The following is a 25,056-nucleotide window of genomic DNA, read 5'->3' on the forward strand; positions in this document are numbered from 1 at the left end:
CCATAACGCGTTTCAGCTCCGTAGAGCCTTGATCACATGACATGGTAACCTCATTACGTGTCTAATTTAAAGTCATGCACATCCTTTCCGGGACGTCACATGGTCACATGGTCATAGATGTAGAAGAAAGACATCATTGTACATTTGTAAACGGCGTATTTTAAAACATAATGTGTAAAATTCTGCTTGAAATAGTGCAAACTGTAAATGCCTAATTAGCCTTAAAAAAATACAAGTACTTTTCTCGCCTTTACAGATAGTGGATGATGTACGTACATTATCCTGATTAGATCGTCGCATATTATGGGGTTAAATCCCTATATTAGACATTATATAATCTACAATCTTGACCACTATGTGTTTCCGCAAAATGTTGTGCAAAAATGTGCTGTGCAAAACGTGCTTTACATAAAAAGTGCAATGTGCTAAGTGCAATGAGAGTTGGGCGTATATGTGACACTAAAATCTTCTAAAACCCACGTCTAAATACTCTAATGCCTATTATATCTATTCGATGACCTTAATTTAAAAGTTAATTGTGTAATCAAGGGGAGTATCAATAGGTCAGTGCACATCTCTTAATGGTTGTCCAATTCAGCAGCTTCAAAATTGCAATGAAAAGATTCCAACATGTATAGCATATAAATACAATATCAATAAATATATAAATACATAAATATTTAAAATATATAAATACAAACATTTATACACAATCCTAAAAGAATCTTTTTGAGAGCGCTGATCCGAACAAAACATAGTTCCTAATTTTTACCATTATGTTCTTCACCTGCCTATTATCTGTTAATCAATGATGATATTCAACTCAGACATGTATGTAAATCTTCTGTAACATTCACCCTGATGGTACCTTTGAATCCAACTGTATTATATATCTTGTTTCAAGCTTTCTCAGTTGTGTGACCCTGTCTCCTCCCCGTCTACTGGGTGGTACTGAGTCAATGACAAAGTATTTGAGGGCTGTGTTGTCGGAGTTATGTTTCTCTTTAAAATGGCGTGCCACAGGATATGTATTATCTTGATTTGTTATGGCACGTAAGTGGTGAAGAATGCGTTTGTGCACCTGCAACACAGTGCTGCCTACGTATTGCAGGCCACAACTGCACTGCAGTACATATACAGCAAACTCCGTTTTACATGTAAGTAATTTGTCAATTTTGAATTCTCTATCACTGAATGGAGTGCTGTAGGTATTTTTATTTATACCATGTGTGCACGCCTTGCATATTTTGCATCTGAAGAATCCCCTTCCCATTGGTAGCCAACTGCTTTTGTCAATGATTTCAGGATTTGTCTTAACAACTTTCTCTCTCGTTGATGATGCTCTACTATAAGTGATGGAGACTTTTCGAGGGACAAGAGGGCCAATTACAGGGTCACATAGTACCATCGCCCAATTTTTATGAATCATTTTTTTAATCTCTTTATGCTGATTATTGTATTTTAAAATCATTCTATATTCTTCTGGCCCTTGTTTCTTTATGTTGTCATCTTTTCCTTTTTCTTTTAACACGTCACTTCCGCTTTGCTCACATGACCTTTGAATGGCTCTGTCTATCGTTTTTTCCTGGTACCCTCTCTGTAAGAATCTAGCTTTACTTTCTTCCTGAGCTGCCAATATGTCTCCGTTATTGCTGCATATTCTACGCAGTCGTAACATCTCACAAAACGGTATACTGTTGACTAAATGTTTAGGATGCATACTGCTTGCGTGTAACGTTGAATTGCCTGCCGTTTTCTTCCTAAATAGTCTGGTTTGGATTTTGTGATTTTCAACATATACCTGGGTGTCTAGAAATTCTACAGAGCTGGAACTTATAGTGGCAGTAAATTTGAGATTGATACCATTGATGTTAAGTTTATGCACGAACTCATGGGCTTCACTTTCTGTTCCCTGCCATATTACAAATAGATCATCAATGTAACGTCGCCACATTTTTACATTATTGACCATATTCTGTTTGTGTATATCCATGAGAACCAGTTCCTCCCATTTGCCCATATGCAGGCATGCATAACTTGGAGAGAAACTGGCTCCCATGGCAACTCCTCTAACCTGTTGGTATAGCTGGCTATTGAACATAAATATGTTGTTATGTAAACAGAATTGTATCATATCAATTAACATGTTGCTGTGACATTTCAGTGATATAGATCTCCTAGATAAATAATATATATATAAGAAACAGTATTCGATCTCCCAACTTCCATTCCGGCGATGAGAGAGATCCGGACTCCAGAATGGGTGGCAAAATAGGTTTATTTAACAATCAAAGCTATTATGACGCGTTTCGAGCACCTCCGTGCTCGATTACATACAGAAAACGCAGTCCACTTTTACTTTTTATATTTTTCAATACCACCTTCCCAATGTCACGTGATTTCATAGACATAAACAAAATCGTGATCATGCACCATAAAAACAGTCTGTTTTCCAATAACCGATGGCTTCAAGATTACGGTGTCTTAACATATGGATATTTTGTTTGAATAAATATATAAATACATAAATAGATATATAAATATATATATATATTCCTATTTACAAGTGATTACTAAATTATCAATAAATAATTTATAAAACAAACTTGAAAAGTAATAACTCATATTTCTGCTTAAATGCATGAATTGTTGCAGTTATTAAAATCAGATACTTAAAATCTGACAAAAACCCATATGTGTAAAATCCACTGATATTTTAAAAATGCCATTTAGACCAGGAATGCTTCATGTGAACCTTCAGTGGACACTTGCGCCTCTGAGTATTCTTACTAAATGTCTGCATAAATACTGATAGAAAATAATTGTGCTTCCCTGGTCTCATCAAATCCTCATGATTGAACACTATTGGCTGACATGAATGCAATCGGTTATACTCATAGTTCAAACTAAGGTGCATGTGTGCAAAAAAGCTCATTGATTTTTTGTCTCCTCTTTTTCTCTCTCTTTCCAATTAATCCGGTAGGACAGCTGTCCTACCATATATTTAAAGTGCTAGTGCAAAGTTTAACATAAAAATAAATATGTCTATAAAAATATATGTTTGCTGTGAGGTTAAAATATGGATAAATTTAACTGCCTGAGGTCTAATAACAATGTGTGAAGGGAAATACTGCTAACAGCATACATATTTTGTCTCTATGCATATTTTACTCCCTTTTTCCTATTTGTTACTCTATATTTCTGTCAGGGCGCTAGGTAAGCTTTTCTGAAAAAGTACACATGGTAAGATAAAAACATGTTATAGTATTTTTTATAGGAAGTTATGGAGATCCTCTGTATTATTTATTCCATTGGGAGCCTTGCTGTCAAGTTCGAGAATCATGCAAGGCTCCAGCTGGCGAAGAAGTCTCTTCCTATCGCCTCCTTTGGGCATGGGTGGCACTGCTGAGATCACAAAATATTTAAGACTGTTCAAGTTATTGTTGTGATATATCTTAAAATGTCTTGCAACAAGGTATTTTTTTTTGTATTTTTTTTCCCCTCATTTAGCAATAGTATTAGTATAGGGGATTTCGGGGGCCCATTTCTTCTTAAGTCCTGGTCCATCTCTGCCTTTGGATCTGGGTTTAGGCAATTTCCCTGCGGTTTTAAAGAAGACGGACGCCCCTTATTTCCAATACTTTTCTGAAGGTGTTAATCGGAATAGGGTCGAGCTAGCCATCCTGGCTACTCTAAACAGCCTTCACTAGATTTCTTATTGCTATCGCATAATCATTGGACTGAAAGAGGGTTGTACCGACCATTCTTATTTTAGATTTGCCAAATGTTTAAACAGTATTAGTTTATTTGATCATTTTCCCATATCTCCCAAAATGTATACTTTTTACTAGGCAATTTCCTTTTATCCAATTTATAGATCTTTAATATTGAAGCCAGCCATTCTCCATGAAGTGAAGGGGCTTGACTTACCCATTTCACACAGATTTCTCTTCTAGCTAATAATAACAATAGAAATAGTAAATTTTCCTGTGAATTGGATAACCTTTCTAAGACATTGAAATCCATTATCCCAAAAATGACCAAGTCAATACTTACATTTAGGTGTCTTCCTAGTACTTCATTTAGTGTCTTACCCACATCCTTCCAGAAACCATCCAGGAGGGGACACTGTCGAAACATGTGTAGATCGTCAGCTTTGTGGAGTCCACACTTTGGGCAACTCTTCACTGAGGCCCCCTTAAATTTGGATAGTCTTTTCAGGGTCCAGTAGGCTCTATGGACAGTAAATAGATGGTTCCTCTTTTTTAAAGCGGCAGATGTTACAATTGACCAGCATTTATTCATAGATACTTGCCATAAGTTGTGGACATCCGACGTCGGCAGTTCTTTCCCCCACGTCTTAACTGGAATCTGGAAGTTTACCTCGCCTGCTGCAATAAGGGCCCAATACCAATGGGAAATCTCCTTATGGAAAGGATCTTCTTTTTGCATGTCAGTCTCTAAAGTTAGGTTTCCTTTTCTGATTTCTTTTAATGATTTTGCCCAGCTTGCGAGTTGATAATATTTAAATTTGGCTAATGATGCATTGGTTATCGAGGATAGTAATTCCCAATCAATTATTTTGTTTTGTGACAGCAGTTGTCCCCAGTTTTTTATTGAGGCCGTTTTAAGGGGGAGAGCAAGTTTATCTTTAAGGCACTCCGGTGTCCCCGGCGAGTCCCATATCGGAGCCAAATCACTATAATAAGGAATATCCAGAATGCACCTTATATGATACCACAATTTTGAGGCAGATTTCAGGGTCTTTAATTTCACTTTTTTAAAGTACTTTGGATGACCAAATTTGTATAAGTACTGACTGTTTTTTTTGGTCATTGCTTGGAAATATAGTGGATAATTGTCATATGTTTTTAATAAAGTTCTACTAGCTTTAAATTGGAAGGCTCTGCAATACTCCATGAGATCGGGGCTGGCAATTCTCCCTTGCTCTTTTCTCCTTCTTATTTTGCTCCATGCAATTCGAGATCCTTTTGTTGACCATATAAAACTTATAAGTTCCCCTTGGATTTTTTTAATTGTCTCTCTCTTAAATTCTAACGGACTAGCGCTAAAAGCAAAGGTAAATTTTGGGATGATAGACATTTTTACTATGTTGGACTTTCCCAAAAACGTTAAAGGTAGAGTTCCCCATACTTTTAGCAACTTTTTTTACCTCCCCTTCAATTCTATGAAGATTAATTTGAGCTACTTTGTCCAGGTCCTTGACAAGATCTATTCCTAGATACCTTATTTTATCCTTATCATAAGGACTAACTGAAGGATCATTCCAGCTCATAGTCTTGGTTTTGGATTGGTTAATCTGGTACCCTGAAATTTTCCCAAAATTGTGGAGAGACTCTTCTATTGCATTAAGGGACTTACTGAGGTCCTTGGTAAAGATCATAAGATCATCTGCATAAAGGGATTATAAAAAAAACTACACTGGGTTGATACATATATATGCACTAATCAAGAGTGTGTTACTAAGGGGGTTGCCATTTTATTCAAAAAATCGCTAAAAGCAAGGGTGGAGCTAGCGGAAACTGACCCAAAGGGTAGATGGGCAGTAGCTAAAGTAAAGACATTTAGCGACATTTTCATGGTCGCAGGATACTACGGCCCAAATATAGACGATCCAGCTCCCCTACAATCCTTATATATACACAATTACTTACAGCAACTAACCCAATAATTGTAGGAGGGGATTTTAATATTATTATCGACCCTAAGGTGGACCGGCTTCCTCGAGGAAGACAAACTAGCCTGCCAAAAATGAGAGATTGGTTAGGATTATGCATGAAGGATCTAATTCTATCAGGGATTGACTATTTTTTGGTCGACCAGGGTCTAGTTGATAGAACATTGAAGGTGGTATATATCCCAGCACATCTTTCGGACCATTCAGCAGTTCAGATTACAATACAACTGAGGGATAGTTCCCTAAACTCAAGGTGGACAGTAGATCATGCCATTTTCTCAGATCCCGAGATTATTAAGCAGCTTAAGCAAGAAACTGATTCATACTTTGAAAATAACAAAGAAGACGTCTCAGTTCAGATCACATGGGACGCATATAAAGCAGTAATTAGGGGAAAAATTCTGAATTTGGCTGCATATAAATCTAAAGGGGTTAGACAGAAGATCTGTAATTTAGAAACGAACATCAAAACCCTCGATTTACAGTTTTGAGCCGAAACAATACCCTCCAACAGAGAGCGCTTGGAGGAGGATAGACTAAAACAAAAAGGATATCTAACAGAAACTTTGGAAGAAATTTTAAGAGAAAAATGGGAGATTAGTAAACTGGCCCACTAAGAATATGGGGAAGGATGTGGAAAAATGCTAGCATGGAAAATCAAGACTGACCAATCTAGAAATAAAATAGCCAGCATTGACCCTCGAAATGCCAGTAGTCCCAGCTCAGAAGAAGCTGTAATAAGACAGGAGTTTACAGCCTTTTTCGCAGATCTTTATACGGAAGATTGTAACCCTAATAAAGATGAAATAAATCTATTTTTGGATGCCCAAAACCTTCCAGTCTTAACCAGTGAGGGGGGAAAAGAACTAAACGCAAAAATAACAAAAGAGGAAGTGGAGGAAGCCATAAAAAATCTTAAGTGTGGCAAAGCTGCTGGTCCGGATGCCCTCCCAAATGAGTCCTTTAAAAAATTGAAAGAATCATTAGCTGTCCCTTTAACCCCTTCGCTGCTAGGCCTTTTCCCCTCCTGTGCTAAGCCTTTTTTGGGCTATTTGGGGTAGTGCGCGCTTAGGCCCCTGTAACTTTTTGACCACATTAGGTATCCACGCCAAATGTGCGTCCTTTTCTTCCAACATCATGGGGATTCTAAAGGTACCCAGGGTTTGTGGATTCTCCTAGAGGGTTCCCAGAAATTAGTCAAAATACAGCAAAATTTTGTTTTTTTTGTGAAAAATGGGAAAAACGGGCTGTAAATGAAAGCTTCTGGGTTTTTCTCTGCAAATGGTATCAAAAAAGGGTTTGTGGGGCTGAAATCACCATTTCTCCAGCTTTTAGGGAATGACAGAATTTTGTCAGAAAACCAACATTTTTTACACAGTTTTGGCATTTTTCTGGGACATACCCTCTTTTTGCTATTTTTTGTGCTTTCAACCTCCTTCCAGTTAATGGTAGAAATGGGTACAGAAACAATAATGGACCCTGGAAAGCTATACATTTTTGAAAAGTAGACAAAATTCTGAATTCAGCAAGGGGTCATTTGTGTAGATCCATCAAGGTTTCTTTATAGAAACTAACAGTTAAATATAGGAAAAATTAAAAATTAGTTGAAAAAAGCAGCCTTTTGAGTCAACGTTTTCACCTGTAACTTCTTCTAATTATCACATCTCTTAGAAAGCAATGCACCGTTACATCCACTGGACCTTCCTGGTTGTGGGGATATATAGGACTTGTAGGTTCACCAAGAGGCCAACGAACCCAGAGTAAAAAACTGAGCAGCATTTTGTAATGGTTTTTTTATTTGTTCCGGGTCTATAGCAATTATTGTGGGAAAATGTATACATGGAAAAATCGGTATGAAAGACACCTATGTATTTCTGAAATGGGAACAAACTACAGAGTTTAGAAACAGTGCATATTTGCACATTTTCGAAATTGGGAATACTCATACTTGCATGACAATTATTGGTCATTTTTCAAAATGTCTTTTTTTTTACACAATGTCTTTCATTTGGAAGGGAGAAATGCATCCAAAATCAATAGGTAATAACAGTTGCTTTACAAATCTGAACTACCCTAAGTCTCCCGATAAAAATGGTACCTCACTTGTGTGGGTAGGCATAGTGCCCACGACAGGAAGTGGCTCAAAACCTAAGCTGAACACACCACATTTTCACACTGAAATTTTACACTTTTTTTGCGAAGAGTCAAGCTGTAGTTTTTGAACCCTAGCCCTGCCGGCACCTAGGGAAACCTAGCAAACCTATACATTTTTGAAAACTAGACACCCAGGGGAATCCAGGATGGGGTGACTTGACTGCCTCCCACCATGGTCTGTTACCCAGAATCCCTTGTAAACGTAAAAAAATGACAAAAAAAACACATTTTTCCCACATTTCTGGGATGGAAAGTTCTGGAATCTGCGTGGATCCACAAATTTCCACCCACCCCGCGTTCCCCAAAGTCCTACGAGAAAAATGGTACCTCACTTGTGCAGGTCAGCCTAGTGCCCGCGACAGGAAACGGCGCAAAACGCAACGTGGTCACACCTCAATTTTGCAGTGAAAAATGACCCCTTTTTTGCGAAGAGTCTAGCTGTAGTTTTTGAACCCTAGCCCTGCCGGCACCTAGGGAAACCTAGCAAACCTATACATTTTTGAAAACTAGACACTCAGGGGAATCCAGGATGGGGTGACTTGACTGCCTCCCACCATGGTCTGTTACCCAGAATCCCTTGCAAACGTAAAAAAATGACAAAAAAAACACATTTTCCCCACATTTCTGGGATGGAAAGTTCTGGAATCTGCGTGGACCCACAAATTTCCACCCACCCCACGTTCCCCAAAGTCTTACGAGAAAACTGGTACCTCACTTGTGTGGGTCGGCCTAGTGGCCGCGACAGGAAACGGTGCAAAATGCAACGTGGTCACACCTCAATTTTGCAGTGAAAAATGACCCCTTTTTGGCAAAGTGACTAGCTGTAGTTTTTGAACCCTAGCCCTGCCGGCACCTAGGGAAACTTAGCAAACCTATACATTTTTGAAAAGTAAACACCCAGGGGAATCCAGGATGGGGTGACTTGACTGCCTCCCACTATGGTCTGTTACCCAGAATCCCTTGCAAACGTAAAAAAATGACAAAAAAACACATTTTCCCCACATTTCTGGGATGGAAAGTTCTGGAATCTGGGTGGATCCACAAATTTCCACCCACCCCGCGTTCCCCAAAGTCCTACGAGAAAAATGGTACCTCACTTGTGAGGGTCGGCCTAGTGCCCGCGACAGGAAACGGTGCAAAACGCAACGTGGTCACACCTCAATTTTGCAGTGAAAAATGACCCTTTTTTGGCAAAGTGACTAGCTGTAGTTTTTGAACCCTAGCCCTGCCGGCACTTAGGGAAACCTAGCAAACCTATACATTTTTGAAAACTAGACACCCAGGGGAATCCAGCATGGGGTGACTTGACTGCCTCCCACCATGGTCTGTTACCCAGAATCCCTTGCAAACCTAAAAAAATGACAAAAAAACACATTTTCCCCACATTTCTGGGATGGAAAGTTCTGGAATCTGCGTGGATCCACAAATTTCCACCCACCCCGCGTTCCCCAAAGTCCTACGAGAAAAATGGTACCTCACTTGTGCGGGTCGGCCTAGTGCCCGCGACAGGAAACGGCGCAAAACGCAACATGGTCACACCTCAATTTTGCAGTGAAAAATGACCCTTTTTTGGCAAAGTGACTAGCTGTAGTTTTTTAACCCTAGCCCTGCCGGCACTTAGGGAAACCTAGCAAAACTATACATTTTTGAAAACTAGACACCCAGGGGAATCCAGGATGGGGTGACTTGACTGCCTCCCACCATGGTCTGTTACCCAGAATCCCTTGCAAACGTAAAAAAATGACAAAATAAAACACATTTTCCCCACATTTCTGGGATGGAAAGTTCTGGAATCTGCGTGGATCCACAAATTTCCACCCGCCCCGCGTTCCCCAAAGTCCTACGAGAAAAATGGTACCTCACTTGTGCGGGTCGGCATAGTGCCCGCAACAGGAAATGGCGCAAAAAGCAACGTGGTCACACCTCAATTTTGCAGTGAAAAATGACCCTTTTTTGGCAAAGTGACTAGCTGTAGTTTTTGAACCCTAGCCCTGCTGGCACTTAGGGAAACCTAGCAAACCTATACATTTTTGAAAACTAGACACCCAGGGGAATCCAGGATGCGGTGACGTGACTGCCTCCCACCATGGTCTGTTACCCAGAATCCCTTGCAAACCTAAAAAAATGACCAAAAAAACACATTTTCCCCACATTTCTGGGATGGAAAGTTCTGGAATCTGCGTGGACCCACAAATTTCCACCCACCCCGCGTTCCCCAAAGTCCTACCAGAAAAATGGTACCTCACTTGTGCGGGTCGGCCTAGTGCCCGCGACAGGAAACGGCACAAAACGCAACGTGGTCACACCTCAATTTTGCAGTCAAAAATGACCCTTTTTTGGCAAAGTGACTAGCTGTAGTTTTTGAACCCTAGCCCTGCCGGCACTTAGGGAAACCTAGCAAACCTATACATTTTTGAAAACTAGACACCCAGGGGAATCCAGGATGGGGTGACTTGACTGCCTCCCACCATGGTCTGTTACCCAGAATCCCTTGCAAACCTAAAAAAATGACAAAAAAAACAAATTTTCCCCAAATTTCTGGGATGGAAAGTTCTGAAATCTGCGTGGACCCACAAATTGCCACCCACCCCGCGTTCCCCAAAGTCCTACGAGAAAAATGGTACCTCACTTGTGCGGGTCGGCCTAGTGCCCGCGACAGGAAACGGCGCAAAACGCAACGTGGTCACACCTCAATTTTGCAGTGAAAAATGACCCTTTTTTGGCAAAGTGACTAGCTGTAGTTTTTGAACCCTAGCCCTGCCGGCACCTAGGGAAACCTAGCAAACCTATACATTTTTGAAAACTAGACACCCAGGGAAATCCAGGATGGGGTGACTTGACTGCCTCCCACCATGGTCTGTTACCCAGAATCCCTTGCAAACGTAAAAAAATTACAAAAAAAACACATTTTCCCCACATTTCTGGGATGGAAAGTTCTGGAATCTGTGTGGATCCACAAATTTCCACCCACCCCGCGTTCCCCAAAGTCCTACAAGAAAAATGGTACCTCACTTGTGCGGGTCGGCCTAGTGCCCGCGACAGGAAACGGCGCAAAACGCAACGTGGTCACACCTCAATTTTGCAGTGAAAAATGACCCTTTTTTGGCAAAGTGCCGCGGATACTTGGGTCTCCCACACAAGTGAGGCACCATTTTTACCGGGAGACCTGGGGGAACGCTGGGTGGTGGTAAATTTGTGTGAGCCCGGTGATGCCACTATTTTCCCACCCCAAAATGTGTGAAAAAAGTGATTTTTTCAGCAAAAATTGAGGTTTGCAGGGGATTCTGGGTAAGGAAACGTTGGGGGATCCACGCAAGCCATACCTCCCTGGAAGCCGCCGGGTGTCTAGTTTTCAGAAATGCGTGGGTTTGGTAGGTTTCCCTAGATGGCCGCCGAGCACCGGGCCAAAAACCAAAGTGACCCCCCTTGCAAAACCAGGTGGTTTTGCGATAGGCCATTTTGATGTCGCCTCACTACGTTTTGGGCCCTTGCCTGCCGCGGGTACTTGGGCCTCCCACACAAGTGAGGCACCATTTTTACCGGGAGACCTGGGGGAACGCTGGGTGGTGGTAAATTTGTGTGAGCCCGGTGATGCCACAACTTTCCCACCCCAAAATGTGTGAAAAAAGTGATTTTTTCAGCAAAAATTGAGGTTTGCAGGGGATTCTGGGTAAGGAAACGTTGGGGGATCCACGCAAGCCATACCTCCCTGGAAGCCGCCGGGTGTCTAGTTTTCAGAAATGCATGGGTTTGCTAGGTTTCCCTAGATGGCCGCCGAGCACCGGGTCAAAAACCAAAGTGACCCCCCTTGCAAAACCAGGTGGTTTTGCGATAGGCCATTTTGATGTCGCCTCACTACGTTTTGGGCCCTTGCCTGCCGCGGGTACTTGGGCCTCCAACACAAGTGAGGCACCATTTTTACCGGGAGACCTGGGGGAACGCTGGGTGGTGGTAAATTTGTGTGAGCTCGGTGATGCCACTACTTTCCCACCCCAAAATGTGTGAAAAAAGTGATTTTTTCAGCAAAAATTGAGGTTTTCAGGGGATTCTGGGTAAGGAAAAGTTGGGGGATCCACGCAAGCCATACCTCCCTGGAAGCCGCCGGGTGTCTAGTTTTCAGAAATGCGTGGGTTTGGTAGGTTTCCCTAGATGGCCGCCGAGCACCGGGCCAAAAACCAAAGTGACCCCCCTTGCAAAACCAGGTGGTTTTGCGATAGGCCATTTTGATGTCGCCTCACTACGTTTTGGGCCCTTGCCTGCCACGGGTACTTGGGCCTCCCACACAAGTGAGGCACCATTTTTACCGGGAGACCTGGGGGAACGCTGGGTGGTGGTAAATTTGTGTGAGCCCGGTGATGCCACTACTTTCCCACCCCAAAATGTGTGAAAAAAGTGATTTTTTCGGCAAAAATTGAGGTTTGCAGGGGATTCTGGGTAAGGAAACGTTGGGGGATCCACGCAAGCCATACCTCCCTGGAATCCGCCGGGTGTCTAGTTTTCAGAAATGCGTGGGTTTGGTAGGTTTCCCTAGATGGCCGCCGAGCACCGGGCCAGAAACCAAAGTGACCCCCCTTGCAAAACCAGGTGGTTTTGCGATAGGCCATTTTGATGTCGCCTCACTACGTTTTGGGCCCTTGCCTGCCGCGGGTACTTGGGCCTCCCACACAAGTGAGGCACCATTTGTACCGGGAGACCTGGGGGAACGCTGGGTGGTGGTAAATTTGTGTGAGCCCGGTGCTGCCACTACTTTCCCACCCCAAAATGTGTGAAAAAAGTGATTTTTTTCAGCAAAAATTGAGGTTTGCAGGGGATTCTGGGTAAGGAAACGTTGGGGGATCCACGCAAGCCATACCTCCCTGGAAGACGCTGGGTGTCTAGTTTTCAGAAATGCATGGGTTTGGTAGGTTTCCCTAGATGGCCGCCGAGCACCGGGCCAAAAACCAAAGTGACCCCCCTTGCAAAACCAGGTGGTTTTGCCATAGGCCATTTTGATGTCGCCTCACTACGTTTTGGGCCCTTGCCTGACGCGGGTACTTGGGCCTCCCACACAAGTGAGGCACCATTTTTACCGGGAGACCTGGGGGAACGCTGGGTGGTGGTAAATTTGTGTGAGCCCGGTGATGCCACTACTTTCCCACCCCAAAATGTGTAAAAAAAGTGATTTTTTCAGCAAAAATTGAGGTTTGCAGGGGATTCTGGGTAAGGAAACGTTGGGGGATCCACGCAAGCCATACCTCCCTGGAAGCCGCCGGGTGTCTAGTTGTCAGAAATGCGTGGGTTTGGTAGGTTTCCCTAGATGGCCGCCGAGCACCGGGCCAGAAACCAAAGTGACCCCCCTTGCAAAACCAGGTGGTTTTGCGATAGGCCATTTTGATGTCGCCTCACTGCGTTTTGGGCCCTTGCCTGCCGCGGGTACTTGGGCCTCCCACACAAGTGAGGCACCAGTTTTTACCGGGAGACCTGGGGGAACGCTGGGTGGTGGTAAATTTGTGTGAGCCCGGTGATGCCACTACTTTCCCACCCCAAAATGTGGGAAAAAAGTGATTTTTTCAGTAAAAATTGAGGTTTTCAGGGGATTCTGGGTAAGGAAACGTTGGGGGATCCACGCAAGCCATACCTCCCTGGAAGCCGCCGGATGTCTAGTTTTCAGAAATGTGTGGGTTTGGTAGGTTTCCCTAGATGGCCGCCGAGCACCGGGCCAAAAACCAAAGTGACCCCCCTTGCAAATCCAGGTGGTTTTGCCATAGGCCATTTTGATATCGCCTCACTAAGTTTTGGGCCCTGCCTGCCGCGGGTACTTGGGCCTCCCACACAAGTGAGGCACCATTTTTACCGGGAGACCTGGGGGAACGCTGGGTGGTGGTAAATTTGTGTGAGCCCGGTGATGCCACTACATTCCCACCCCAAAATGTGTGAAAAAAGTGATTTTTTCAGCAAAAATTGAGGTTTGCAGGGGATTCTGGGTAAGGAAACATTGGGGGATCCACGCAAGCCATACCTCCCTGGAAGCCGCCGGGTGTCTAGTTTTCAGAAATGCGTGGGTTTGGTAGGTTTCCCTAGATGGCCGCCGAGCACCAGGCCAAAAACCAAAGTGACCCCCCTTGCAAAACCAGATTATCTATTGTTCCCACAGCGTGAGAATTTTGGAGTAATATTGCAAAGAAAATGTGGCAGACATTTTGAGGTTTGCAGGACATTGGGGATAAAAACATTTTTGTAATTCACAATAGAGACATCACCATGAACTCCCATGGGTTTCCGACAATATCTACAGTTGGTGGGTTATTCTTGCATGGAAAGTGTTCTTGGCAGAAAAACTAAAGACAAAGATTCCTGCACAACCATCTATTCCTCAAACACACACACATACTGGTTGGATTTGGCACGAGGGCGAGTCATGGTTCAGTGTATTAAATTTTATTAACAAGAGATTTCACAAAAATGAAATGCACTGTCAATAATTAAATTCACAAAAAACCAAACCAATGACTCGCAGCTCGTGAGATGTAAAGCCATGTCAAGGCACCAACCACTTTACAGGCCATTCACACACCTTTCATACGTGATACAAACAAGACCATTCGCACCACCAGGCACAAAAGCAACACATTACAAAATTCACCAAAAAGGGACAAGGTACACCCTGCTTCAGAAAGACAAATATTACTGCACAGCCATCTAATCCGCAAGCACACACACATACTGGTTGGATTTGGCACGAGGGTGAGTGATGGTTCAGTAGATACAATTGTATTAGCAAGTGATTTCACAGAAATGAAATGCACTGGTAATAATTGAAAGAGCGAGAAACTGAACCATTGACTCACAGCTCGTGAGCTGTAAAGCCACGACAAGGCACCAACCTCTTTACAGGCCATTCATACACCTTTCATACGTGTGAGACATACAAAACCATTCACACCGCCAGCCGCGGGCCCATCACATAACAAAACTCACACCAGCACACAGTGCCATTCAAGGGCCCATCACTTTCACACGCCCACAATCCAGACACAGCAACTACACAGGCTGATGGATTGCGTGGAGTGGCACTCAGCTAGCAGTGTGTGTAGTGACCAGCAGAAAGTCAATACTCACACACAGCCAGCAGAGCACCAGTCCACACACACCGCTAGCCAAACACCAGTCCACGCACACCGCTAGCCAAGCGCCAGTCCACGGACACCACCAGCCAAGCACCAGTCCGCACACACCACCAGTCCACGCACACCGCCAGCCAAGTACCAGACCACGCACACCGCCTGCCAAGCACCATTCCACGCACACTGCCAGCCAAGCTCCAGTCCACGCACACCACCAGCCAAGCACCAGTCCGCACACACCACCAGTCCACGCACACCGCCAGCCAAGTACCAGTCCACGCACACCGCCTGCCAAGCACCATTCCACGCACACTGCCAGCCAAGCTCCAGTCCACGCACACCACCAGCCACGCACCAGTCCACGCACACCGCCAGTCCATGCACACCGCCAGCCAAGCACCATTCCACGCACACCACCAACCAAGTGCCAGTCCACACACACCAACAGCCAAGCGCAAGCCTACACACACCGCCATCACATTTAGGATTTAAAAAAAAAAAAAAAAAAACACAAACAAATTGCAAATAGATACAAATCTTCTAACAGAAAATCAGCAACTAAATACATTGCACTAACACCAACCTTGAAACAGAATCAAATTATCCAAAGAATACAGACCAGGCAGTTCACTTTGCCACTCAAGAATCCTCCCAAAAATTATTTTGCGTGTGGTATGCTCTAAAACAAGCAGAGAGGCACAGTGCAGGATGAGAAGGACAGTCGGGGCAGTACATACGACTCTCCTTCCGCAAACCTTTTCGCCAACAGACTCTACATCTCCTACTGGGAAAATCTTTTGCGGGTGTGGGAGGAATGTGATCTGGAAAGTGGCGTTCTTTCAATCTAGCAACATCCTCCACCAGTCCAACTCTAGGAACACTTGCCTGTTCCACTACAACAAGGCTGCCTATTACAGACTCCTGAAACTTAGCAAAAGTCATCTTTGACTCAGGGCAAGAATCCTGGAACACAACAAAAGCATTAAACATTGCCATGTGGAAAAGATGGATAGCCAACTTCTTGTACCAAATGTAAGCCTTACGAAGAGCAGTGTAAGGTTCCAACCTCTGATCTACTCTGTCAACACCACCCATGTGCCTATTATAGTCTAAAATGCACACAGGTTTGCGCGCTTCAGCGACCTGACCCCAAACAGTCACAGGTGCAGTGCTTTCATCATGGATGGTAGTCAGCATGTAGACATCTCTCCTGTCTGTAAACTTCACAGCAAGAAGCTCCTGGCAACGCAACGCACTGCACTGTCCCCGCACAAGCTTTTGACAAACAAGTTCTTTCGGGAAACCTTTACGGTTAGAGCGGATTGTGCCACAAGCAAGAGTGTCCACTTTGGCCAATTCCCTGAACAACCGCACACCAGTGTAGAAGTTATCTACATATAAATGGTGGCCTTTGTTAAAAAATCCTCTTCCAAGTTCCCAAACAATTTTCTCAGTCACTCCAAAAGTGGACGAACAACCAGGGAGGTTAAACCTAGATTCCTTACCGGTGTACACCCTGAAATTAGAGACATATCCAGTCCTACTGTCACACAGCATATACAGCTTTATTCCATAGCGTGCCCTCTTACTAGGAATGTATTGCCTAAAAACCAAGCGGCCCTTGAACAACACCAAAGACTCATCCACTGCAATTTGTTTCCCAGGAGCATAGATCTCAGGAAATCGATCAACAAAGTGATCAAGGACAGGCCTAATCTTAAAAAGACGGTCACAGTCAGGGTGATCTCGTGGCAACGCTAAACCATTATCAACAAAATGCATCATCCGAAGCAGTAGCAAATACCTGTCACGACTCATGACTGCCGGAAAAATAGACGTTGCCATCAAGGGACTGCTAGACCAATATGAAGACATTGATGGCTTCCTTAGCAAGCCCGTCAAAAAAGTTAAACCCAAGAACTTCTTCATCTCTTCAACATTTGTGGGAGTCCACCGGGTAGCTCTAGAGTGTGGCTTAAGACTGGCACAGTTGTCCCTCAAAAACTGTTCGGCATACAAATTAGTCTGCTCAACCATCTCTGCAAAAAACACATCGTCCATAAACAACTGAAAAAAATTGACCGGCAAAAAGTTTTCAGTATTCACTCTAGACCCTGGAACACCAGTAAACTCTGGCAATGCCGGCTGCACCATGCCAGGGGCAACCCAGAGGTCATCACTTTCAGCCCCAGCCTGCAGCCCAGAAGCCTCTTGCCGCACTACACCAACGGGAAGCCTTGCAGCCCCAGCCTGCAACCCAGATGCCTCTTGCCGCACTATCGGCACATCAGTCTCCTCCTCTAACACAGGCACTTCATCCGCACTAAGAGTATCTTCATCATCCGATGACTCCATACGGAGAGACAACTCACTGCCAGAATCGTCCCCTGCCTCCTCTCCCTCAGATGCAGAGTCAGTCTCTGAACCAATATCAGAGGAAGACTCAAACAGCAAACCAACAACCTGCTGAGCAGTCATCCTGCGGCTAGCCATTATACTTACTAAGATAGAAGACTGCACAAACAAGTCAACAACAACCAACAATGTGCAAACCAAGTAAGTAAAGAAATGTGTACCTTTATCACAAAGATCAATGTACTCAAAAACTATACAATCCAATTACAAGAGACAGCTGCACTCACCAGAAACCAACTCTGCAGTGACACAGCAAAAACCAACGATATCAAACTAGAAAGAAGAAAAAAAAACAAATTACTCACAAGACAACAAAATACACATCGAGCACCAATGCAAAAAGTTTTTGACACTCAAAAAACAAACATACTGCTATTATTACACCATTTGCAAAAAAAATTCATGCAGAGAAATCAAACACATTTACATTGTACAAAAAAGAGTCTCTTACCAAACTACACAAACAGCAGAACCGCTAGAAACAACACGGCAAACTGAAAAGAGCAAAAGCCTTCACCTAGAACAAAAAAGTAAAAAAAAAAAACATTACTATTGCGATTCACAAAAAATAAAACAATAAACATTACAACATGCTATATTACTACCCAAATGGTCAATCAGGTTATGTTCCTGGTGGGGCAGAAAACAGCAGGGAAAAAACAGAAGGGAAAAAAAGGCTACTCTGTCCCGGGGCGGGTGGGCCAAATACATATTATAAAAATTGCCCCCTGGAAGCGACACAAAGGGGTTTTCTGCCCCCCCCCCCCCCCGGGCCAGAAAAGTCTGTGGAGTAATTATCCCCCAGGGAAGCGACCCTTGCCCAAGGGGTCGCTTCCCATAACAATATTACGAAATTCCCTGGTGTCTAGTGGGCTTTTCTGCCCCCCCTGGGGGCAGAAACGGACCGAAAGTGGACCGATCTGCCCCCAGGGGGGGCAGAAAAGTCTGTGCACAAATTCTCCCCCAGGGAAGCGACCCTTGCCCAAGGGGTCGCTTCCCATAACAAAATGACGAAATTCCCTGGTGTCTAGTGGGCTTTTCTGCCCCCCCAGGGGGCAGAAACGGACCGAAAGTGGACCGATCTGCCCCCAGGGGGGGCAGAAAAGTCTGTGCTCAAATTCTCCCCCAGGGAAGCGACCCTTGCCCAAGGGGTCGCTTCCCATAACGATATTACAAAATTCCCTGGTGTCTAGTGGGCTTTTCTGCCCCCCCCTGGGGGCAGAAACGGACCGAAAGTGGACCGATCTGCCCCCAGGGGGGGCAGAAAAGTCTGTGCTGAAATTCTCCCCCAGGGAAGCGACCCTTGCCCAAGGGGTCGCTTCCCATAATGATATAACAAAATTCCCTGGTGTCTAGTGGGCTTTTCTGCCCCCCCCCCCCGGGGGCAGAAACGGACCGAAAGTGGACCGATCTGCCCCCAGGGGGGGCAGAAAAGTCTATTCTGAAATTCTCCCCCAGGGAAGCGACCCTTGCCCAAGGGGTCGCTTCCCATAACGATATGGTAAAATTCCCTGGTGTCTAGTGGGCTTTTCTGCCCCCCCTGGGGGCAGAATCGGACCGAAAGTGGACCGATCTGCCCCCAGGGGGGGCAGAAAAGTCTTTCACATATTCACCCCCAGGGAAGCGACCCTTGCCCAAGGGGTCACTTCCAAAATGGCCAAAAACATCATCCCTGGGGTCTAGTGGGGGCATTCCTGTACCACGATCGCGACGCTGTGCGCGATCGTGGGACAGGAATGCCCAGCATTGAGACATCAGGGGAGAGGAAATACTCTTTCCTCTCCCCCGATGCCTCAAGGCCCTGAAATTCCGCCCTCCCCCCCCGCAACACAGCACCAAAACACTTACCCTTCCCGTTGGACGCGCTGGAAGAAATGAATTCCAGCGCGTCCAACGCTTCCTGATGACGCCGGTGCGCGCTGTGCGCGCTGACGTCACCAGGAAGCGTGGGGGGGCTCGGGGGTGGGAGCGGAAACTCTTCCGCTGCCAGCCCCCTCTGTGGGGGCACGATCGATGCCCCAGGGGGGGAGCGCCAGCGCTTCCCCCAGGGGTTGTGCTCATGACGGAGCGGTTCCGTCATGAGCACAGCTCAACCGATGCTCATGACGGAACCGTTCCGTCATGAGCATTGAAGGGGTTAACAGCCCTCCTGAATAAAATTTTTGGGGAAAAGGGTGATCTTCCTGACTCATGGAATGACGCTACAATTTCCATTCTTTTAAAACCTGGTAAAAGTCCCAGAAAATGCGAATCATATTGCCCAATTTCTATTTTGAATTACGACTGTAAAATCTATATGCAAATTATGGCAAAAAGACTGGGGAAAATAGCAGGCTCATTGATCCATATAGATTTAAAAGGCTTCGTGGCAGGAAGACACTTACAAGATCTAACACATAAGTTAATTGGGACTATCGATTTAGCAATTCATGAAAATCTTCCCCTATCCATAATTACTATCGACGCGGCCAAAGCGTTTGATAGAGTCAACTGGATCTATCTAAATGAAGTACTGAAAAAATTTAATTTGGGGAAAATCTTTCAGAATATGGTGAGCAAGATCTATAGTTCTCCCAGGGCAAACATTTTAATAAATGGCAACCTTACAGAAAACATCCAAATAAAGAGAGGAACAAGACAGGGGTGCCCCCTCTCTCCCCTTCTTTTCAATTTATATATTGAACCTGTGGCAGAAAGTCTTAGAAACCACCTTTTAATATCCTCCTTTTCCTATCAAGGCTGGAATAAAAAGATTGCCCTTTATGCAGATGATCTTATGATCTTTACCTAGCAACAGGGTATGCTGTATCATTGTTAACTATCGCTCTAAGATGTTGCAGTATTCTGACATGCACCTGCAGCTTAGTAGTTCCCACATATCTTAAGCCACAGGCGCATGTCAAAACATACACAGCATACTCTGTCCTACAATTGTAGGTGCCTCTAATGGAGATCTCAGTTTCTTGGAAGGGGGTGTTATACTTGGTTTTGTTTTCTCCAAATTTGCACGCCTTGCAAGTAGAACATTTGAAAACCCCTTGTCTGGGTTGCAGCCACATCTTTTTCTTCAAATGGGTTTCTGGACTGCTCCTAACTATTTGGGCTCTCATGGACATTCCTTTTCGGAACGTTATAGTGGGATCACTCACCACTATAGGAGCACTGCATCTGTACGTATTATTGGCCAGTTTCGTTTGATGATAGATCCTATTTTTCTCTCCTGCCGATTTATATGTTGTGATCAATCTAGGTGTACCATCTTCAGTTTCTTTCTGGTGGCTATCTTGAATATTGGGTTTCAACAGTGATTCCCTTGATCTAGCAGTTATTTTGGCTATTGCTTCTGCAAGTACGGCTTCACTATAGCCCCTATTTCTGAACCTAGTGACTGCGTCTTTTATGCACACATTCAAATCCTCTTGAGTGCTACATATTCTTTTTAGGCAAAGGAGTTCCCCGTAGGGGATACTCCTTATAAGATGGTGCGGATGTGCGCTGTCTGCATGAAGCGTAGAGTTTCCTGCCAGCTTTTTCCTGTGTAAGGTGGTTGCTATAGCTCCGTCCTTGATGTATATTTTTACATCTAGGAACTCTACGCTGTCTTTATCTATATGTGATGTAAATCTGAGGTTCACATTGTTGGTATTCATGTTATTAACAAAGGTAGTTGCACTGTTCATATCCCCTTGCCACACAATAAACACATAATCAATGTATCTGGAGAAATGTTTCACATGTTTGTCATACATGTCTGAGTGAGCAGCCCCGAGGGCCCACTCCTCCCACCAGCCAACCATCAAACAGGCATAGCTGGGAGAGAAGCAGACTCCCATAGCCACCCCCCTCAGCTGTCTGTACACCTCATTACCATACATGAAAAAATTATTGTTCAAACACCATGATATTAAGTCAATCAAAATGTTGTTATGACCGTAGCACCCGAGTGGCCTGGTATCCAAAAAATGTTGAATTGCTGCGATTCCCAAGGAATGTTCTATACATGTGTACAAGGACTCTATGTCAAGAGTCATCAGCAACATATCCTCTGCCCACTCGATGTTACTCAATTTGTTTATAAAATCTCCCGTGTCCTTGACATATGTGGGCAGGTTTTTTTAACCATTGGCCGTAAAAAGAAATCCACATATTGGGATACATGCTAACCCATGCTATTAATAGCAGAAATTATCGGTCGGCCTGGAATGGGGTTTACATTCTTGTGAGTATTGGGGGATGAAATATATAGATGGAGCTTTCGGATATTCAACCCATAGATATTTGAATTCATCTGTCGATATATATATACAGATATATATATAATATAATATTCTTAAACCATAAGGTTGAACCCGTCTCTGCCAGACTGGAGACTGAGGGAATTCCAGGGGCCAAATAACAGATAAAGCTGTTGCAGAAAACATCGGTTGTGACTCAAGTTTCCTATAACAGGACAATGCCATATATTTTGATGTAGTCAACCCACATATGCAGGGCTAATTTACTCAACATGGGGCAATGTTCCTGCTTAATATCTTAATCGAATGAGGCACCCCCAGTCGCTGGGATAAGGGATCAATGGCTAGACATGACTCTCAGGACAATGGATCTACCTCCACATTACAACACTGAGGGCCCGGGGACCTCTGTGAAGAAGAGGGACATAAGAGGGAAGGGGCCTGTTTGTTTACTGGTATGGTACTGATAATCTCCACCGTGTCAATCATTCTCTGCCTTATCATTTAAAACACAGGGGCATATTTATGACTTATGTGGCGCAGGGCAGCACAGCAAGTCAACTTGCTCTGCTGCCCGCATCACAGGGAAAGGGCAGTAATGATCTGCATTTATCCAAAACAGGGCATTCCTTTCCTTTTCTCTTGTGCTGGCATAGTTTTGGCAGCCTAGCACCAATTTAGCCGTACCTTGCACCATGGTGCAAGGGTGCCTGTGTTGTAGGCAGGATTGTTTTTGTGCAGGAAGGGGCACCTTCCTGTACAATTAAAAAATCCTGAGAGGCTTTTTCCTCTTTCTTTGTATGCTTCAGAATGCTGCACACGTAGAGGAAAAAACTAGGAGAAATACAGCTATTTCTCCTCGCTGCGCCTCTCTTGTGGAGGCGTATCTGTTTGGTGCATTCCCAGCTTTATCTGTTTGTTGTAAATCTTGTAATAAGTTAAAATCCATAGATGTTGCGTGGGAACACCCGTGCAACACCCATGGAAACACCTACCCTAGGAATTGCTATTAGGCCTCAGCTTTTCGTTTTGCTCCCAGGCCATTTCCTGTAGGGGCGGAGTAGCAAAAAAAACGTATTCCTCGGTTGGACAGGAAGAGCCACTAATGGCAGAAACGAAGCCCATATCAGACCTAGAGTCACTTACATGAACTGGTGTAAAAGGGTCAGATTTAACTATAGTAGCAGGGATAGGTTCTAGAGTGTCTGCAGTAAGAAAAAGACACCTTCAGTTAATTGGATCTCCTTGTTTATGACCCCCAGTACGACTGACTTACTGCTGGAATTCAGGAGAATGAAAAGAGTATTCACACCTAATCATAGCAAAATATTTGTGAATTAGGCCCACAATAATGAAAAATATACATAACAGATTTCCATTGCCTCACTCAGAAAAAATAGAAGGAATATTGATTCTCAACCCTACTCCTTACCACAAAGTGCCAATGTCACGAGGCAGCTCAATATAAATGTGAGCACATGTAAAGATCATTTTAATATCTTTCTACAAGAAGTACTCCTGAGTGCCACAAATTCGGAATCTGACATCCTCTTCTTTTTCCACAGAATTTTCCCTGAACGATTCATGGCGGCTCTCAACAGACTACAGGATGCATATTGCGATGGTCCCGTACAACGCGAAGACAAAGAAAAATAGCCATGGAGAAGTTGACAAGGAACAAGAGCATGCTGGCTTTTACTACGAGCACCACACCTCATTTGGCCCAAACTATTTAGCAATATTTGATGACACTTATGAAATTGTAGCAACTTCCAAATATATTTCAGCGCATTCCATGAAGGCAGAGATTCTGATAGTGTTATTAGAAAATAAATATTTGGGAAATCCTCTCAGCCTAATTCAAAAAACATCTTGTGCAAGATTCTGTTCCTGAGAGGAGACCCTGTTCACAGAATCAGGAGTGAACGAATTTTGCCATTGTCAAAGGGATTTGTTCACAGTGAAAGTCCACCAGTATGGTAGAATGTCCATCTAAGCAAATATGCCCACAGTATTCCACGGTGGGACTACCTTCAAAATTGTATAACCCCCACAAACTTAGGAGCAGTTATAAATAGATTTTGAGAGTGGAAATAAAAATGGAACATCACTAATATTTGTAGAGAAATATTTGTGAAACGTACTAGTTTGTGGGCATTCAGAATCTTTCAATAAACATCTACTCCTTGGGACATCCCGTTTCCCACCCCTTGAGAGGGATTTACAGATGCAAGGAGCGCTGCCCTTATGGTGGAGATCTCTGCACATGTAAATGGGAGTACACTTGCCGGAAATTAATGTGTGAATTCTTGACAGGTTTAAACATTTACGGTCAAATTTAACTTTGGGGCTGATTATGATGTCGGGAGGACCGCAACCGACCGACCGTCAGTTGCGGTCCTTCCGACATCTACCTCTGAGGTCCACCTGCCGCATTACGATGTGGCGGGTGGTGACAGCGGGTGGAGGGATCATCTGCTGATGTTCCAATGGGCTCCTTGAGTCCGTCGGAGCATTGGAAAGACACCATAATCCTCAAATGACAGCAGAGCCAGCCTCGGCTTCGCCGTCAGGATTATGATGTCATTGTCCAACAGCCTTTCCATGTCGGCCTTTCCAACATGGAAAGGCTGTTGGAAAATGACTTTTGGGGCACCCAGCAGCACCCCTTTCCCCTCTGGCCTTTTGCTATTGGGCCTGGGGGTCCTATAGTGCCCCCCTAAACATCTCTGCACCGTGAGGCAGGCACCTCACGGTGCTTGCCACACGGTGCAGGGATGTTTCCAGACATCCATTTTGCTATGGCAGGCTTTTCCGCCTGCCGCACAAGCTGCCATAGCAAAATGGATGTTTCTGATCGCCCTATGGACGGTCACATCCAAATTGTGAGGTTGGAACCACCAACATATGGCTGGACAGTTCCAGGCTGCTACAGTGTCGGCCTAACACAAGTCTGCCCAACATCGTAATGAGGCCCTCTGTGTGTAGGGCCCAAAGTTCAAATGCAGATTATTGTCATAATTCTATATGTGTAACACAATACGCCGAGATCGCTGCTGGGAACCGGCAATAGTTTCAGCATCACAGGAAGACCCCTGGAATTCTTCCAGAATTTCAAAAAAGTCTGCCATGTACTCAAAAGGTAGGACTAAGCAAACATAAATACATTTCCAACTTGTCCTTAGGCCTGTTTGAAAGTCAGGCCCACCATGAGATGATGATTGAATTGGGGAAACATGCAGGACCTGGATTTAAGGATTCCAGTTCCTCGTGCTCTCTATAATTCAAGGCCTGTTCATGCATACATTTCCCACCTGTTTCCAGTAGGAGAAAAATGTGTGCAGAAACAGTTTTGATGTTACTGGCTGCATTCCCTCATCCAGTAAAAAAAAAAAAAATGTGGGGGGCAGTAATCCCCCCAGAGATACTGCTCCGCCAACTCATATTGGGG

General features: G+C 44.2%; 1 protein-coding gene across 2 annotated transcripts in view; it reads left to right on the forward strand.

The window, feature by feature from the left end:
- Positions 1 to 23,948, forward strand: part of LOC146866455 (estradiol 17-beta-dehydrogenase 11-like) — a 375,182-nt gene extending 351,234 nt beyond the window's left edge. For both annotated transcript variants that reach the window (XM_085636531.1, XM_085636532.1), the window contains exon 7: positions 23,171 to 23,948. In XM_085636531.1, the coding sequence (XP_085492657.1) occupies positions 23,171 to 23,261 (91 nt within the window). In that variant the 3' untranslated portion in view covers positions 23,262 to 23,948. The remainder of the gene's footprint in view (positions 1 to 23,170) is intronic.
- The last annotated feature ends 1,108 nt before the right edge of the window (positions 23,949 to 25,056 follow it).

The sequence above is a fragment of the Triturus cristatus genome, chromosome 2_1, assembly GCF_964204655.1.
Source record: "Triturus cristatus chromosome 2_1, aTriCri1.1, whole genome shotgun sequence".
NCBI lineage: Eukaryota > Metazoa > Chordata > Amphibia > Caudata > Salamandridae > Triturus > Triturus cristatus.